General features: G+C 44.5%; 1 protein-coding gene and 1 long non-coding RNA gene across 2 annotated transcripts; one reads left to right on the top strand and one right to left on the bottom strand.

Moving 5' to 3' along the window:
• The first annotated feature begins 820 nt into the window (after positions 1-820).
• LOC150068846 (olfactory receptor 7E24-like) lies at positions 821-3,577 on the top strand. The gene is made up of 2 exons (XM_090329249.1): positions 821-842; positions 2,637-3,577. The coding sequence occupies exon 2, from the start codon at positions 2,645-2,647 to the stop codon at positions 3,575-3,577; it is 933 nt and encodes a 310-aa protein (XP_090185375.1). The 5' UTR covers positions 821-842; positions 2,637-2,644.
• A 10,479-nt stretch (positions 3,578-14,056) lies between these two features.
• LOC150068845 (uncharacterized) lies at positions 14,057-15,436 on the bottom strand. Its single transcript, XR_016537102.1, has 3 exons — positions 15,375-15,436; positions 14,502-14,616; positions 14,057-14,118 (listed from the first exon to the last, which is right to left on the bottom strand). It is a non-coding gene; the product is annotated as an uncharacterized LOC150068845 (long non-coding RNA).
• Between the last annotated feature and the right edge of the window lie 4,189 nt (positions 15,437-19,625).

Genomic DNA, 19,625 nt, shown 5'->3' with positions numbered 1-19,625 from the left:
TGCTGCAATGAACACAGTTGTGTTGGTACTTTTAGTATGTCCTTGTTTCTGGACATTTGGGTAAATACCCAAGAGTGGGATTGCTGGGTCATAGGGGAGCTCTATGTTTAGTCTTTTGAGGAACTGCCACACTGCTTTCCATAGTGGCTGAACGAGTTTGCACTCCCACCAACAGTATAGTAGAGTTTCCTCCTGGCCACATCCCTGCCAGCATCTGTTGTTATTAGATTTCCTGATCATGGCCATTCTAACTGGAATGAGGTGGAATTTCAATGTTGCTTTAATTTGCATTTTATTTTATACCAGAGATATTGAGCATTTCTTCGTATATCTTTTGGCTATTCGTATTTCCTCTTAAGAGAAGTCTCTCTTTAAGGCTTTGTCCCTCTTTTTAATGGGATTGTTGTTTCTTTGAGGATTTGCTTTTGTAGAATTTATTTTTTTTAGTTCTGAGTATATTTTAGGTATGAGACCTTTGTCTGTTGTATGGCTACTAAGGACCTTTCTCCCAGTCTGTTGCTAGTTATATCCTTTGCCACATAGAAGCTCTGCAGTTTAATGTGATCCCATTTTTGCAATCTTTCTTTGTTTGTTGTGTTTCTCAGTATTTATGAAGAAAGTTTTAACCTGTGCCAAAGAGCCCCAATGTTTCTCATATTCCTTCCTGTAATATTTTCAGGGTATCTGCTTTTACCTCAAGGTCTTTGAAACTGATTCTGATTCAGGGTTATATAAATAATGATCCAACATTAATTTCCAGCATGTGTTGAGCCGATTCTGCCAGAGCCATTTGTTAAAGAAGCTATCTTTCTTCCATCCTATTTTTTTTTGGCTCCGTTGTCAAAGAGCTGTGTCCCGGCCTTCACCCCATAGCTATGGGGGGGGGGGACTTAGGAAAAGAATTTCGGTCTGTGCTCCCTTCAAGTATAACTCTTCCCTTTTAAGGTGGAGGAGTTTGGATCTGGGGTATTTGGATCATCACAGAGAGCTGGTTTATCCCCTGGAAGGTCCCCCATGGGTATCTGTATCTGGTGTTGTACTGGTCAGCTAGCAGAGACCTGCGGGGAGGTCTCCGTGTCTGGGGGTACATTGGCAGGTTTTCAGTGGGGGCCCTTGCATGGTGGTGGGATCAGAAGCTGGATCAGCAGAGCAGGGTGTGCGTGTGTGTGTGTGTGTGTGTGTGTGTGTGTGTGTGTGTGTGTGTGTGCGTGTGTTTCTGGGTGTCCCCACGCTACCTGGGGGAGGCAGAGACCTGGAGCTGTAAGCAGTGGTACTGAAACTACAGCTGGACTGCTATTGGCGCACTGGTTGTTTTGCTGCTTCCTCTCTTTTGCCTGTCTGAGGATTCAGTCCTGTTGTAGTAAGAGGAGGGCAGGACTGTGGTGTCTCTCTTGAGGTCCACGGTGTCCTGTGACCCTAAATGAGCTCACCTGTGGCCATGCTGCCATCTGACTCCAAACTCTGTATTAGTCTTCAAAAAGAAAACAAGAATAGAGAGAGAGGAGTGGATTTACTTTGCTTTATTCCTCATCTTCATGTCAGCATATGGGTATAGAATAACACTATGGAATATTTCTGTCATCCTGAAATTGGAGTTTGACATTTCTTATAATTCCAATGTATGTATTTGCGTAGGATCTAGGAAGTATTGCACCACATCATTCTCTGATGACACAAATCAGGAAGAAGAGAGAGAAAGAGAGGGAGAGAGAGTGAATGAAAGAGGCCAACAGTTTGGTCTAATGGTAGAGTGCTTACCTAGCGTACACAAAGGTCCAGGTTCAAATTCTCAGTACCACATACATGGAAAAAGCCAGAAGTGGTGCTGTGGCTCAAGTGGTAGAGCTCTAGCCTTGAGAGAGCCCAAGGACAGTGCTCAAGCCCTGAGTTCAAGCGCCAGGACTGGCAAAAAGAAAAAGAAAAAACAGTCCCAGTTTCAGATTTGTAAATGAATGTGAATTCACCAAGTGACAGGGACATAAAAAAGGATGATGAGAAGAAACTGTACTCTGGGCCTCACAGATTTGGTCCCTTCTGTCACTTCCCCACTTCTCATAACACTGGCTTCTCAAATCTAATCTCTACCGGTTCACCATGTGGTAGGATTAATATTTTATTCTCTCTGCCTATTGCTTTCCTTTCTTTCTCCCTCCCTCCTTCTTTCCTTCTTCCTTCTCTCCCTCTTTCCTTCCCTTCTTTTCTCAATTTCTTGCCTTTTGTCTTCCTTCCTTCCTTCCTTCTTTTTTTCTTTCTACCTTCTCTCTGTTACTATCTCTCTTTATTTTCTTTCTATCTTTCTTTCTTTCTGTCTGTCTTTCTGTCTTTCTTTCTTTCTGTTTTATATCTTCTTTGCACTGTTAGGGTAGAACTCAGGAACTTGGGTCTGACCCAGCAGCATTTTAAACTGAGCCGTTCGTCAGCTCCAAGTTCCATTTCTCAGGGAATCCATACCCTCTGGTTCAGTATATAGCGTACATCACATGACCTTTTGCCAACACATTTTCACCTTGCCCAATACTCAAGTCTGAATAGTTGATCTTGAACTGTATGAATTTACAATATAAGCATATTGTTGATTGCCTTTACATTCCTTTATTGACTCAAATAATGTAGGATTTTTCCCCCCATTAGGTGTGCAAGCTTCATGGAACCACAAAACTACACAGGGATATCACAATTCCGACTCCTGGGCCTCTCAGATGACCCAGAACTTCAACCCATCCTCTTTGGGCTCTTCCTGTCTATCTACCTGACCACGATTCTCGGAAATCTGCTCATCATCCTAGCTGTCACCTCTGACCCCCACCTCCACACCCCCATGTACTTCTTCCTCTCTATCCTCTCCTTGGCTGACTTGGGGTTCAGCTCTACCACTGTCCCCAAGATGCTGGTGAACCTGCAGACTCACAACAAATCCATCAACTACCCTGGCTGCCTGATGCAGGTGGCTTTTTTTATCTTTTGTGGATGTATGGACAGTGTGCTTCTGGCCGTGATGGCCTATGACCGCTTGGTGGCCATCTGTCACCCTCTCCACTACCCCATCATTATGAACTCCCGCCTCTGTGGCTTCATAGTCCTTTTGTCATTGGTCATCAGTCTTTTGGATTCCCTGGTACACTGCTTGATGGTGTCACAAATCACCTTCTGTAAAGATGTTGAAATTGCCAGTTTCTTTTGTGAGCTTCCTCAACTCCTGAAGCTTGCTTGTTATTATAGTTCCACGAAAAATATCTTCGTCTATCTGGCTGGTGCGATTTTTGGAGGGATTCCAGCCTCAGGGATCCTGTATTCTTACATCCAAATTGTTTCTGCTGTTCTTAGAGTCCCATCAGCCAGTGGGAAATACAAAGCCTTCTCCACCTGTGGCTCTCACCTGTCTGTCGTGTGCTTGTTTTATGGGACAGCCATGGGTGCCTACTGCAGTTCCGTTGTTTCAGACGCCCCCAGGAAGGTGATGGTGGCCTCTGTGGGGTACACTGTGGTCACCCCCATGCTGAACCCCTTCGTCTACAGTTTGAGGAACAGAGACATCAAGAGAGCACTTTGGTTCCTGGCCTGTAAAAAGGCCTGCTGACTATGATGAAGTGATATATTCTGATCTGTGGGTTCAAAGAAACAGCAAAACAAGACGTACACATTTGAAAAATACCTTGGACAGTCACATGCTTTTCTTACAATAGGCTTCTATCCTGGTGAACTCAGGCTATCTTGATACTATTCTTCCAAGTCAGAAGTGCATCGAGTGGCCAGGCTTTGGTAATCCTAGCTGCTTAGAAGGCTGAAGGTTCAGAATTGTGGTTCAAAGCCAGCCCAGGCAGGGAAGTTTGTGAGACTCTTATCTCTGTTTAATCACCAAAATGTCACTGGAAGTGGAGCTGTGACTCAAGTGGCAAAGCACCTGGGATAGCCCCCAGACCCTGAATTCAAGCCCTAGTACAGGAACATAGAAAAGAAAGTGCATGTATCATATAGAATATCTGTTCTTTGTGCTGGAGATATAACGTGCATAGCTAAATCCTAGGAAAGGTCAGTAATTATCTATGGCAAAGGTAGTACCAGAGTCAAGATCTCTGTCTATTCAGAATTATAACAAGATACATGTAGATCACAGATACATTTTTACTATTTGTAATACTGAAGAATTGGTTTACTGCAGTGCTCATCTCCAATTAACCAACAAAAGCTAAAAGTGAAACAGTGGCTTAAGTGGTACGGTGCTAGCCTTGAGAACAAAGCTCAGGGAAAGCACCCAAGCCCTGAGTTCAAGCCATGGAGACCTCCCAACAAATAGAATGACAGGGGTAAGGTGGTAACCTTGAGCTGAAGAGCTCTGGGATAACGCCCAGGCCGAGTTCAAACCTCATGACTGATAAAAAAAAAAAACAATGAAATATGGAAAACATATAATGACATATATGTATATGTGCATATTTGAAAGGTAATTTGGAGGGTTGACATGAGGTTAGTTACAGGAAACAATGATGGAAGGGGTGACAATGTTTATGATGCATTGTACTCATAATCTGACTCATGGAATTGAAACCCCTTTGTACAACTACTTAAAATTTAAAAGTCACAAAAAGATGCTTTGTCTCCATAGCTGTCACATGGAATTGAAATGCCTTTGTACAACTATTGAAAGGTAATAAAAGGATATTTTTAATTTCAAAATAATAATAATTTTACAATTCAAAACAAATTATTTCTGGGTACCAGCAGCTCATATCTGTAATCCTAGTTACTCAGGTCTGGGCTCTGAGCATGGCAGTTTAATGCCAGCAACCCAAGAAAGTCTATGGAACCTTATCTCCAATTAATCACCAAAAAGGTAGAAATGGAGCTATGACTCAAATGGTAGACCACCAGACTTGAGCAAAAAAGCTCAGGGATAACACTCGAAGCCCCAGAGAGCCCCCATGGCTGTCCCATAAAACAAGCGCAAGCCTGACAGTTGAGAGCCACAGGTGGAGAAGGCTTTGTATTTAGCACTGACTGAAGAATAGTACAAACAATTTGGATGTAAGCATAAATGATCCCTGAGGCTGGAATTTAGAAACCAGAAGAAGACAATTTGTATTCCTTCTGAGAGAAAGAGAGCCAAATCCTTCCTAGCAATTAGTTTTCTCCCTTTCCTTTTCCATTGGGATTAGTGAGTCCTTTGCAATTAGAATGCATGGACCAACTCCATTAATGAGCAGCTCTGAGCATTGAGCTTCCAGGTCAGCTGAATATAAGAACCCATTCTGCATCCCCGCCCTACAACTAGCTCCTTGGAGACCCATGGTGTGTGTGGCAGTGTGTCCTTCTGCCAGGCTCACCAGCAGAACCAGAAGATTCCTGTGTGGTCCTGACTTCCTGCCAGCCCTGAGCACAGAGCTGAGCATCTCACACCAAGCAGGGGAGAAAATGACTAAGTGTCCATTGTTCTGCTTCCAGCAAAGACCCAGTGCATCTCAGTAAGTGCTACTGGACACCTGGTTGGAGGAGAGACGGGGGTGACCTGGCTTGGTCACCATGCTGAGAACATAGCCGAGTTAGCCAGGAGGCAGAGTTTACCTTACAGCCATAGGATGTTTATATTCAGAGTTACAATACTGTCATGAGGAATCCAATTATTGTGCATTTTGCCTTCTATACTTATCATCAAAAAATCTCTCCCACCAGAGCAAGATGCAAGAGATCTGTCATGTCCCCACCCTCCCAAAATAATCATCATGATGATGATGTCAACTATGATGTAATAAACCTTTACCTAGGCCTTCCAAGTCCCAGGCTCTCAAATAACTTCCTTCATGAAGCAAGCAACTACAAAATAATTATTTTCCTACATTTCCTCTCCATTATAAAGTCATACTCATTATCTTAATGACATCTTAGGATAAGATACTCAAGTGTGTGTGTGTGTGTGTGTGTGTGTGTGTGTGTGTGTGTGTGTCCTACAGCTTCAACTCAGGGTCTGGACTCTGTCCCTGGCCAACACATAGAATCTGGATCATCTACTAGCCACAAGGATAAGCCCCAGGAGAAGCCATACCTGAGTGTGTGCAGGCTGCTCAGAACTGTGGGAGATTAACATCTGTTGTTAAGCCATCCACTCTATCATAGTCAGAGCAGAACTTGATTTTCATACAATGACCAGCATGCCCCATCACCAATAAAATTGTTTAAGTAAGCGTAAGAATTTTTAATGGGTTGGACCTGGAGTGTGGCCTAGTGGTAGAGTGCTTGCCTAACATGCACAAAGACCCAGGTTCGATTCCTTGGTACCACATACATAGGAAAAAAAAAACAGAAGTGGTGCTAAGGTTCAAGTGGTAGAGCTCTAGCCTTGAGAAAGCCCAAGGACAGTGCTCAGGCCCTGAGCTCAAGCCCAGGACTGGCCAAAAAAAAAAAGAATTTTTAATGGGTCAAAATTTGCAAAATGGGGGCCCAGGAGTGTGGCCTAGCCATAGAGTGCTTGCCTAGCATGCACAAAGCCCTAGGTTTGAATCCTTGGAACTACCTAAACAGAAAAAGGCCGGAAGTGGTGCTGTGGATCAAGTGGTAGAGCACTAGCCTTGAGAAAGCCCAAAGACAGTGCTCTGAGTTCAACCCCCAGAACTGGCCAAAAAAAAAATTGTAAACTGGCTAAAATAGTTCTCAGTGGTGAAGAGAGGAGAGATAAACACAGAGAGAGACTCAGAGAAAGAGACATGGAGACAGAAAAAAGACACAGAGACAAAGGGGCTGAGCAGAAAGACTTAAGGGGAAGAAGAGAAAGAAGAGAGGAGAGAAACACAGAGACAGAAGAGAAGAAAGACCCAGAGAGAGACAAAAAGAGAGGTAGAGAAGAGAACAAAGTGAGAGAAAAAAAAGCTGACAGACAGAGACAGAGTCAAAGGAGAGAAGGAAAAAGAGAGAGGAAGGAAGGGTGAGAAGGAAGAGAGAAAGAGAGGTGGGGGAAGAAACAGAGGGAGAGAGGGAGAAAGAGAGAGGGCGGGTGAGGGAGGTTTCCAGTAAAATGAGATCTGGTGGTCTGTCAAAGAAAACATGACAGACATGTGTAAGTTAAAGGTGACTATAAGGCAGGAAGCTCACAAAAAAAAAAAATCCCTGACTTTGGGGGGCCGGGAGTGTGGCCTAGTGGTAGTGTGCTCGCCTAGCATCCCTGGGTTGGCTTCCCCGGAACCACAAACACAGAAAAAGCCAGAAGTGGTGCTGTGGCTTAAGTGGCAGAGTGCTAGCCTTGAGCAAACAGTGTCCAAGGATAGTGCCCAGGCCCTGAGTTCAAGCCCTAGGACTGGCAAAGCAACAACAACAAAACCCTGATTTTCATCATCTGATTTCTTTGTCTCCATGCTTCTTAGATTTTTCTTTTTTAAGAATATACATGACTCACAAAACATTATGAAAGAAAATAATCCATGTATGCTTAGTCCTTAGTATGAACATGCACTTACATCTAAAACAAAAAAAGTTACATTGATACTGCATGTGTCTGTGTGATACTGTGTCTGTGTGTGTGTGTGACACATGTGCATTAAGGAACTCTCATTTAAAATGTAGATAATAACATTTTTCAAGATATAGAAAGTCATTATGATAGCCATACTCAGTTCTTATAAAAAAAATGATTCTTCAAAGGTAAAAAATCCATTGGCTAAGACTTTTGGCGAACCCCTGACTCTGGTCCCCAATTCAGAGGCCACAGGTAGATGTGGCTGGCTGCCAGTATTTCCACCTGGAAAAGGACCTCAGCTGAATGAGGAATACAGAGATCGCTTGGCAGTTCCACAAGCAAGGCAGGCAGTCACAGAAGGAACAGCACTCAAAGATTAAGCAATTATTTGGCTGTCTAAGCAGAACTGGTCGCTGACATTTGCTACCCTGGTGGCTAAGATTCTTATGTCCCTTGGGGCTTACTATTCAAAGATGTCCATTATCACAAAGCCTTTAATATTATTCTCATCGCAGAAGTCTATTTCCTGATAGAGCTGGGGCAGAGAAGGGAGAGATTTCAGGAGTCAGGCTTCTTGCCCACATAGTCAAGATCTCTCTCGATGGTTTCTGCTCATCTTGTATCTAGAACCCTGGTTTCGTGTGATTCTTCCTCTGAACATTAAGATTTGATTTATACCGGAAGGATTTGCTGCACTGGGTACAAGAGAAGGATCTCTCTCCTGTGTGGATGTTCATGTGTTTTTTCAGGGCAGAGCATTCCCGGAAAGTTTTCCCACAGCAATTGTATGTGTACGGCCTCTCCCCCGTATGAATCCTCCTGTGTACGCTGAGGTTTGTGTTCATTCTGAAGCTTTTCCCACAGTCGAGGCACTGGAAAGGTTTCTCTCCAGAATGGATCCGCAGGTGAATCATCAGACATTTCTGACTACTTAATAACTTCCCACATTGGGGACACGCTGCATATGCCTCTCTCGAGTGGACCAGCTTATGTTTCATCAGGTAAGGAAGCATGGAAAAGCTTTTCCCACATATGTCGCAGGCATAGATTTTCTCCCTCTGGGTGTGGGTGAGCTGGTGGTCTATGAACCTCAAACACCAATGGCAGGATTTGTGACATTGGTGACACTTGTACCGTTTGTCTCGGGAATGGATGGCCTCGTGCTGCCTGAGAAGCGAGTTGTCCCTGCGGCTTTTCCCACAAGCCTGGCATACATATGGCTTCTCCCCTGTGTGGATCCTCTCATGTCTTCGAAGGTATGACTTTGAGCAGTAGCCCCTGCCACAGCGCTGACACACGAATGGTTTTTCCCCAGTGTGGACCCTTAAGTGCAACTTCATGGCTGAGGGTTTTAGGAAAGTTTTCCCACACTGATGACAGGCCAGTTGTGTCCTTCTCTTGTGAGGCACCTTCAGCTCCTGAGAAGGTGGGGTGGAATTTAACCCTTTCCCACAATCATGGCGTTTGCACTTGTTCCTTCCTCTAGCCTTCCTCTGGAGCTCAACTCCTCCAGAGCTCAGGCTGCAGGAAGCTTCATTTCCTTCATGTCCCTCCTCTCTGTCCCCCCCAGGATCAATCCTCTCCATGGCTCCAAAATGAAGGAATCTCCATTGGCCAAGACAAGGGGTAGTAGGTGGCTTTGCATATTCCGGGCCAAGTCTTCCATGACTGTGTGATCTTCGATGGTACATCTCCCCTGTGTAGACTCCATTGATTAAAATAAAAAACAGCTGCATCATTCATCATACTCATTTGATGGAAGGAATGAGAGGGCAGTATGGTTGGATAGTAAAAGGGCAGGTCTAGTGACAAAGCCCTGGGTTTGATCCCTTTTATTACAGAAAATAAGCAAGAAGAAAAAAAAACAGAAAGGGGAGGGGAGGGTAAGGGAGAGGATGGGGGAAACAGGGCAGGTGCCAGCAGATCATGCTTGCAATCAATCTTAGCTACTCAGAAGGCTGAGATTTGAGGATAGAGGTTCCAAACCAAGTTGAGCAGAAAAGGTCCATGAGACTCTTATTTCCAATTAATTATTAAAAAGCCAGACGTGAGGCTGTGGCTCAAATGATAAGAACTCTAGCCTTGAACACAAAAGGTCAGGGACAGTGCCCAGGACTGGCACCAAAATAATCATAAAAATATGAATAAGAGATTCGTATTAATGATTTCTCACCTAATTGAACTTTATTACCTTGAATGAAATTACTTTACCACAGAACTCCATTAGAGGATGTCTCAATGTTTTAACACATCCTTCTCCCATTTTCAAATTGTATTTTGAACAATAAATGCGTATAAACACTACGTTATGAGACTATTTATTGTGGTAGTTTCTCCATAAAGATTGTCAGTGCCAGGATTGTGACTTTCCTTTCAATTGATGGTATGTAGAGAACTTCTTAGTCTCTGTGGACTCAGTCTGCCCTCTGTGTAAGTATGCTGGCCTGGTGGTGGGAAGAGCAGGCAATGACAGCGTGTGGCCTTCACCTTTTTCTTACTGCAGAGTCTTTCTTCTCCCAAATCATCTTAAGGAGGTTGTGGCTGCTGGGTAACCAGGAGATTCATCTCACCTGCATTTACTATGGGTGGGGAAAAAAAGTTAAAATTTTGCAAAAAGCAATGTTATTAGACTGTACTGTGATACATTATACCAGTCTTTAAGCATTCGCACACAGTGGAACCAAATGTGAACACTCTTAGAAACACTAAGTTCATAACATCTATGTGCCTCTGATCATATAAAATAATGGATTTATTGAAAGAAACTCCAGGAAATGGAAACAAGAGAGTTTTTCCTTTTTGTTGTTGGGTTTTTTTGTCTACTTTTCTTTTCTGTCTTGTTGGTTTGTTTATCTGACCTTGGGAGGACAAGGGTGCACAGAAATGAAAGAACAACGGGCAAACAAATACAGCAGCTGTATTTGCTGGACACTTGGTAGAAAATGAACTAAATTCACCTCCTAAGTGGGGGTGGGAGGAAAAAACTGGGAGAGAGTGAGGGAAGAGGTGACAATGTACAAAAAGAAATACACTCTTTATCTGACTTATGTAACTGCACCCCCTCTTTATATCACCTTCATAACAATTTTTGAGGCTTTTTATTGAATTTTATTGTACAGGTGATGTACAGTTAGTTACATAAGATGAGCACATTTCTTTTCAGTGTTCTCCCTCCCCTCAACTTCTCTACCCCCCCTAATTGTAAAGTTCATTTCCAAAATTCCAACATAATGTTTAGTGGGTATCAGTGTTGCACTAGTCCACTGTTTGTCCCACCATTTCTTTTACTTTTTTTTTTTGGCCAGTCCTGTGGCTTGAACTCAGGGTCTGAGCACTGTGCTTGCGCTTCCTCAAGACTAGAGCTCTACCACTTGAGCCACAGAACCACTTTCAGCTTTTTCTGTGTATGTGGTACCAAGGAATAGAAGCCAGGTCTTCGTGCATGTCAGGCAAGCACTCTACCACCAGGCCAAACTCCCAGCCCTGTCCCACCATTTCTATGATTTCCCTTGCCCAAATCAGAACCTTGTATACAAGACAAAGGGTACCAAAAATCAGGAACTGTGACCACAGAGAATAAACCAAAGGAGAAAAGAACAAAAGAGAATAACGGCAAACAGCACATTAAAATTGAAGAAGAAAATTTCGTTTCCACATCATAGAGTTCATTTCAATTAGCATCATTTAATATGGTCATGTACTTCTTAGTTATTGGGCTATTGTGATCCTCTGCTAGGAGTATCCTAAGTGTACACTATAATAGCCCAGCCATTTGGGGGGGGCCCAAACACCCCAGAAATAGAATCACCAGCACTCAGTGAATGGAGCTATGAGTCTGTTTAATAGCAGTGCAGGGGTTACTCTCCACCTTCAGGCTGATACAGAAAGCGGCCCAACCTTCACTGTGGCTGAGGTTTTAAAGGTTAAAAACCACACACAGGTGGCAATCACCTTATGATGTCTATAGGAAATAACCACAAGGATGAAATCACAAGCAGGTGGTCAAACAAGTCAAGCATTTTAACCAAAACCACTTAGCAGCTAAGCCTGCCAGTTCTTCTTAACAATTTTTTTAAAAAATTTAAAAAGAAATAATACTAAAAAACCCCAAAGAATAAGTTATAATAGGGCCAGTGGATACTTAAAACCATAGAGAACTTTGTTGCCCATACTGAGGTTTGAACTCAAGCCGCGCGCACCCTCCCGGAGCTGTACTTCTTAAGACTAGCATTCCAGGCTTGAGACACAGTTCAAGGGTAATTGGAGATGCAAACCCTCACACACATTTCTGCCCTGCGGTTTGAATTCAAGGCCTGGGCACTGTCCTTGAACTTTTTTTGCTCAAGGGTAGCACTGTACCAGTTGAGCCACAGCTCTACTTCTAGAGTTAATTGGAGATGAGTCTCATATAGACTTGCCTGCCCCAAGCTGGCTTTGAATTGCCATCCTCACATTTCAACCCCTTGAGTACCTAGGATTATAGCTATGAGCCACCAGTGCCCAGCTATAATACTTCTTATTCCTGTGACACACTTTTGCCTTTGCACAGGGCATATCTATAAACCACTGGCATCATTACTCTTGACATACAGAGCACTAGACATCACAACTGTAGGTCAAATAATTAACTCAAACAGGTTTAGAGTATGGAGCTGATATTCATCCAGGACTGACAGGACAGAATGTGATGGCACAAATTGCATGTTATTCCGTATTGGCCAGGCCTCGGTCAGGATGCTCACCTAGCTACTTGAGAATCTGAGACAGAAGACATACTTTGGAGTCCAGAAATATGGAGGCAGGCTGGGAAAATGATATGGAGAAGTCATCTCAACAAGACATATCAACTGTGAGGCACTACTGCAAAACCACATATGCTTAAGATGTAAAACTTTGTTATTCCTAGAATTTTTCATTATGATTGTGGACAGTGAATCACTCACACATACCAACACCCCTTTAAATAAAATTTCGAATAATGTATCACGTTGACAAAAAAAATTAAAGCAGGTAAAGATCAAACCCCATCTGAAAAAAATGGAAAATACAACTTGTACCATGAATCTAAAATGCTCCCAAAGGCTTTAAATTGAAGCCGCAGATTCCCTGATGGATTAGGGAAGTAAGTGTAAGATTACAAATCTTACTCATGCATTAAATCTCACTCACTGATAAATCCAAAATGAATGGACTATGAAGTAGACTGCAGGGCCTGTCTGGAGGAAGTGGGTCAAGGGGGTGGCACTTGCAGGGGTGTATCTATTTCCTGTCTACCCTGGTAAACTGCATCCCTCTGCAACAGGCCCACACAATGACATTCTGCCATATGACATACACATAACATACAATGACTTACAAAAAATAATTCTAGTGGAAGTGGCACTTGGCTCAAGGAGTAGGGGTGGTAGCCTTAAGCTGAAGATCTCAGGGACAGCGCCTAAGCCCAGAGTTCAAGCCCCATGACTGACCAAAAATAAATACATAAATAAATAATTCTATTCACCAATGAGAGGCTGAAAATTGTAAGCACCATTTTGTAGTCACTAACTAACTGCTAATTCTGCTCTGTAACCTGCTTCACTGCCTTATTGCTGAGGCCCTATGTTGTGCTGTGACCCTTCACCCAGTTTCTGCCCTAATACCAGGAAATGCCTAGTGCAAAGCAATGCCAGGAACCACAGATGGCAACTAAGAGGTCAATATCTCTAATACCACAACACCCCTCCTGGAGTCTGTAATCACCATCTAGACCAGAAACCCTGAAGTTTAGCCCACACCCCCTTGAGTCACCCTAGTGGTGTCACCCAACCAGCTCAACCCTCGAACCTCACCAATAATTTGTTTCTGATCCTTTCCCACTTGGTAGCATGCCAATCATACTATAGAGTTGTTTTATCAATTTCCCAGGATGTGTGATGATTTGTTACAAGGTACTATGATGTGTGCTTAGCCCCTGTCTCCCCAAAAAGAATGTATAAAAGATGCTGTCCCCTGAGCTCAGGGCCTCTCAGTGTCACCAGCTGTGGCCGTGTACATGGGAGACCCAAGCTCGAGTTTGCAATCAAGGCTCCCTTGCTTTTACTTTGGTGACAGTCTCTGATGGTCTTTAGGGACAAAGCTTCCTGAACTCGAGCATAACACCAACGCAAACCATTATTGGAGAAGCACTATGAGAATGAATGGACATGTGAAATGGGAAGACAATTCTTGCTCTCAGAATACATGAAATTCAGAAATGACATTGTGGTTCAAAGTCAGCTCAGGCAAGAAACTCCATGTGTCTCCTATCTCCAATGAGCCAGCAAAAAGGCAAAAGTGGTGAAAGAGAGACAGAGAGAGAGAGAGAGGGAGGGAGGGAGAGAAAAAAAGAAAGGGAGGGAGAGAGAAAGAAAAGGAGGGAGAGAGAAAGGGAGGAAGAAAGAGGAGGGAATGAAAAAGCAAGAAAGAGGAGAGCGAAAGAAAAAGAGAGAAGGTAAATTTATGAAGTACTTCTCTTAATTTCCTGGTTGACATTTTATAATGAGCCCCCCTCCCCTGCACCCTCAGAGCAGATCTACTCCTCTGTGCTATGCCAGACTCACCTGGACAGAAGTGTTGTTGAATTGTCTCTTCCGCCTCCCTTTGATTTTCCTGTTCTAGCCATTTGATCAGAGAGGGTTTGCTGACATGACGTCCTCCTGGGATGGAGAGAGACATGTAAGAGACATATGTGCAGAAATGATCTCAAACCAGGCACAGAAGCTCGTATCTGTAAACCTGCCTACTCAAGAGGAATGATATCTAAGAATTAAAAATTCAGTGTCAGCTCAAGCAGGAAAGTCCATGAGACTCTTAACTTTTCAACTAGCAAAACACCAGAAGTAGAGCTGTGGTTCAAGTGGTAAAGTGTCAACCTTGAGCAAGAAGGCTCAGGGTCAGTGCCCAGGCCCTTAGTAGAAGACCCAGGACTGGCACTCACAGACACGCACGCGTGCACGCATACACACACACACACACACACACACGTCTGGTCTCCACTTACATAGAAATGAGGACTCTGGCCCCAGTGGGTTTACCTTACCTACAGAGGCCCAGGTCCAGCATGACATCTCTATAAAACTTTCTCTGAGAGGACTCAATGATTCCCACTCCTTCTTGGTGAAGTTCAAGGACACATCCTCAAAAGTCACTGCGTTCTAAAACACCAACAGTCTACGTACATAAAGCACATGTCCAGCTCCTCCCACATCCTATCAAAGCCCCACCCACACTGCATTCATGCCCCGCCCACAGCACCACCCCCATCTCTACAGAAGATTTGTCAAGTTCAGTAGTATAGTGATGACCAGCTTCCTAGAGAACAGCCTGAAAAGTCTGGACTCAGGCCTCTTCATCGCCCCTTCCCTACTTAAGCAACCTATTCCTACCTCCAGGATTTAAAGCCACACAAGGAAAAGACAGATTATCTCTACCCCTATGCTGAGAGCTTCGATGGTCTATCTACTCTTGTCAGCTCCAGGGTCCCACACAGCCCTGAACCCATGGAAATGGTAAGACAAACAAAAGCTTCACAAATAATTATTCCTACTCACTCCCCTCCCCGCCATGACAAACAGGTTTGTGTCTAGAAAAGTTCTGAATCTTTTTCCTCAGGATGCGTGGTACAAAAAATTCACACCTGGGGCTGGGAATGTGGCTTAGTGGTCCAGTTCTTGCTTAGCATGCATGAAGTCCTGGGTTCCATTCCTCAGTACCCCATACACAGAAAAAGCCAGAAGTTGTGCTGTGGCTCAAAGGTAGAGTGCTAGCCTTAAGAAAATCCAAGGACAGGGCTCAGGCCCTGAGTTCAAGCCCAGGACTGGCAAAAAAATAAAATAAATAAAGAAGAGCAGTGTCCAGGCTCTGAGTTCAAACCCCAGGAGCAGCAAAAGACAGAATAAAGCTTTAGTCTTACCTGTAACTCAGTGGGAGGTCCTCCCACATCTGTAATCTGCTCTGGTACAGAAGCAGGGTCTTGGACAGATCGAGCTGCAAGAAAGAAGATATCAGCCTGTATGCACACACATTATAATTCACCCCACAGCCTGGAACCTGCTAGTGGTTTGCGGCACTATAGGAAAACACCCAAACACATTATAAAGTAAACAAGGTTCTTAAACCCCAGATATCAATGCTTTGAAGTTCAATGAGCAGGACACAGGCCCTAGTAAGTACACCATACCAGGACATACATCAAGAAGCCACAGATGGTATATAAGCCGAGGGCAATGTCTTCTGGAAACCTACTCAGGCACCAGCCATGAGAAAAAAAAAAAAGCCAGGGACAGCACCCAGGCCCTGAGTTCAAACCCCATGACTGACAAGAAAAGAAAAGAAAAATAATCTACCCAGCCCCCATAACCAACATCTTAATTCTGTTCAGGAGCATGCTAACAATCAACCCCCTAGTTCATGGAACTATATCCAAATCACTTCAGAGACATACATACAACTGAAGCATCCTGCCCCACTACAAAGAGGAAAAAGAGGCCACCTCCTACTCTATCAGTCTCGATTTCCAGCCCGTGCTCGTGGCTCACAGCTATTTAGGAGGCTGAGATCTGAGGACAGGTTCAATACCAGCAGGAAAAGTCTGAGATTTATCTCCAATTAATCATCAAAACTCCTGAAATGGAGTGGTGGCTCCAGTGGTAAGATACTAGCCTTGAGCAAAAATCTCAGGGGCAACACCCTGAGGTCAAGCACCAAGACTAAAACAATTAAACAAAACAAAAACAGCCTGAGGCTGGTGGCTCATGCTGGGAATCCTAACAGACAAGAGATGAGATCTGAGGATTGCGGTTGCTGGCTCAGGCAGAAAAGTCCAGGGGACTCTAATCTCCAACCAAATACTCAAGAAAGGCCAGGTGTGGGGCTGTGGCTCAAGTGGTAGAGCACTAGCCTTGAGAAAAAGAAGCTCAGGGCCAGTCCACAGGCCCAACATTCAAGCCCCAGGACCAGCAACAACAAAAAAAGGAACGAAGGAAGAAGGGAAGTAGGAAGGAAAAATAGTATCAATTTTCATGAACAAGAACACTGTAATTGAAGAAGGTCCATTTGTTCTCTCTAAACTTTTTTTTTTTGCCATTCCTGCGGCTTGAACTCAGGGCCTGGGCACTGTCCCTGAGCACATTTGTGCTCAAGGCTTAGTTCCCTACCACTTGAGCCACAGCACCACTTCTGGCTTTTTCTATGTAAGTGGTACCAAGGAATGGAACCCAGAGCTTCATACATGCTAGGCAAGCACTCATCTACTAGGCCACACTCCTGGCCCTCTCTCTCTAAACCTCATAAAGTAATATCATAGTAACTCACCTAAGATTTCTCCCTGCTGCACCCCAGGCTGGTGTGCTTTACCTGTGATCTAATTCCCAAAGGCAGTGAAAGAAACAAGACTCCCTCCCCAACACTGGGGTACACCCATCCCTCCCAGATGTGCCTCCTCCCTCTCCACGTCAGCCCCTCCTCTCCTATCCTCTCAGGGGATACTCTGCCTCATTTTAGGCACCCCCTCTATGGAGAAAAGGGGGGGGAGGCTTTTTTCATCATTCCAGTTTGCACATCAACCCAGGGAAATACCAGACAGAAAGGATGAAGTTGTGGCTGCCATTCTGAGACTGTTCAGGTAAATGCACTCAGCAACTTAGAGAAACCAAGGAGCAGCTTAGCTCCCTTCTGTGGTCCATTCAAAGCTCTGAAATTAAAAAATAAAAACAACTAAGGAGAATAATCAACTGAGCAATCTGTCCTTCATACATGTGAAGGTGGATGGTATGTGGATTTTTCTATCACATACTAAAATTTTTTAAATCAAACATCCTGTGCCATAATAGGAAATTACTTGATTCAATACTGGTGGCTAACGCCTATAATCCTAACTACCTCAGGAGTCTGAGATATGAGGAGCAAAGTTCAAAACTAGCCAAGGCAGGAAAGTCTTTAAGATGCTTGTCACCAATTTAAAAAGCCAGAAGTGGAGCGGTGGCTCAAGTGGTAGAGCTCCAGCCTTGAGGAAAGGAAAGAAACAAAAAACTCAAGGACAAGTACCCAGGCTCTGAGTTCAAGGCCCCAGGACCAGCACTTAAAAAAAAAAACAACTTAACTTTTCTCCTACCCCCCCCACCCTCTGGAAACATTTAAAACCCTGGGAATCTGGAACTCAGCTCCAATCAACTGAAACTCTGAAAGACCTTATCAGGGACTGGAGGTGTGTTTTAGAAGTGTTCTTGTAGCTAGCACAAGCCAGCTGGGGAATGTGGCTCTCGAGTCTGCAAATGCCTAGCCCAGGGAGGTACAGGGTTCCACTCCCCATACCCAGAATTTGAACAAATTTAAATAAATAAAAGACTACAGAGGTATTGCTCAAAGCTACCACCCTGTCATTGAGCTACAGCTCCACTTCCAGTTTTGTGTGGTTAAGAGAAGTGTCTCATGGACTTTCCTCTCCAGCTTTGCATTGAACCACAGTCCTCAGATCTCTGTCTCCTGAGTAGTCAGGATTACAGATGCAATCACAGACACCCATCATCACATCCTTCATTTGTTTAGAGGGAATTTATTTTATCTTTGCCTGAGAGCTTCTGCTGACTGTGAGTAACTATCAGGATTGCACATGAGGACCAGGGAATGCCAACCTTTCTCTTTGAGAGATTTTTGTTGTTCTTAGGGGTGCAATTTTTGCAGAATTTGAGCAAGGAGGTGATTTCTAGTCAGTTCTGCTGTGATCAATTTCCATCCTTCCTACTGAGCTCTGTTAAGGTCCAAGGCCACCACGAACATTTGAAAAATCAAGGAAATTGTTTGAAAAAAATAATCTGGTGCAGACTTCACTTATCAGTTTAGACCCCAGAACTATGCACGCACACGCGCGCGCACACACACACACACACACACACACACACACACACACACACACACGATGGAAAAGAAACACCATCCTGAAACATAAGGTAGACCAGTTTTCATCAGGCCCAGGGCAAGTCCAGAGCTTCAGGGTGAGGCTGGAGGAAATCATTTTGAGCAGGGTGGTCACATGGCATGTATTGGGCCAGCCACCTCTGGTACTTACCTAGGGCAAAAAAGAACAAATTGAAGTGGGTTGTTTTTAACAGATTGAAGGATTGTTATTGAGTTTTAAGGTTATATAGATGACTGAGATTCTCCCACCCAGAGTTTTGGGAGTACCCAGTTTAAGTGGGTACCCAACATCCAACCAAGCCATTTCCACCCTGGATGGTAACTCTTCCTTATCCCTGGTCTCACCTGCAATATGCCCATCGCCCTCCCTGGGAAGCAGCACCTACTAGCATCGTGGGGCACGGGGAGAAGGGGAACCCCACACCCTAGCACCCCCACCTTCCCGGCCTTCATTCACCCAGATTCCAGGAGAGGTCACAGGAGGTGCCTGACAGGCCCAGTGCCCCAGGCAGAGGCAGGTCCTAGCTCAGGCTGTACTCAAAGAACTGTCTTTAACTTACAACTCTGGAAAGAGCCAAAGCCAGACTAGCCAGGGATCTTGCTAAGACTCACATGAGACACCACCTCCCCTACACACACACACACCCAGGGAAGTTCTACTTGAGCTGGGGACTGGGACTGGACAGTGGCTGGGAGAGAAGAGGAGAATCCAGAGGCCCAAAGACCCGAAGAAGATAGACAGGAAGAGGGAGGAACACTGTGGAGGGGCGGGGCCATGCAAGAGGCGGAGCCATGGAAAGCCAATGGGAAGAGACCAAAGGAACAGAGGGGGTGTGGCCACTGAGCAACAGGGCCGGTTGAGGGGCATGGTCAGGGGATGGGCGTGGCCAGGAGGCAGAAGGAGAAGAAGGAGGGACATGAAGCAGAGGCAAAGGAGAAAGGGAGGAATGGCCAGAAAGTTGAAGAAGGAGAAGGAGGAAAGATGAAGAGAGCAGGATGCCTTGAGCTCACTCCTATAATCCTAGCTACCCTGGAGGCTAAGATCTGAGGATCAAGGTTCCAAGTCAGCCGGAGCACAAAAGAACTTGAGACTCTTATCTCCATTTAACCTCTAGAAAATGGGAAGTGGGGCTTGGCTCAAGGGTAACAACCTTGAGCTGAAGAGCTCAGGGACAGCACCCAGGCCTAGTTCAAGCCCCACTATATATATATATGCCTAGAGGTAGAGTGCTTGCCTAGCATGCATGAA

The sequence above is a fragment of the Megascapheus bottae genome, chromosome 1 (genome assembly GCF_031878675.1).
Source record: "Megascapheus bottae isolate mThoBot1 chromosome 1, mThoBot2.hap1, whole genome shotgun sequence".
Taxonomy (NCBI): Eukaryota; Metazoa; Chordata; class Mammalia; order Rodentia; family Geomyidae; genus Megascapheus; species Megascapheus bottae.
This window is presented reverse-complemented; position numbering and strand designations above follow the sequence as displayed.

Coding starts and splice junctions, on each gene's coding strand:
- LOC150068846 (XM_090329249.1), top strand. CDS start 2,645: ATGGAACCACAAAACTACACAGGGATATCACAATTCCGACTCCTGGGC.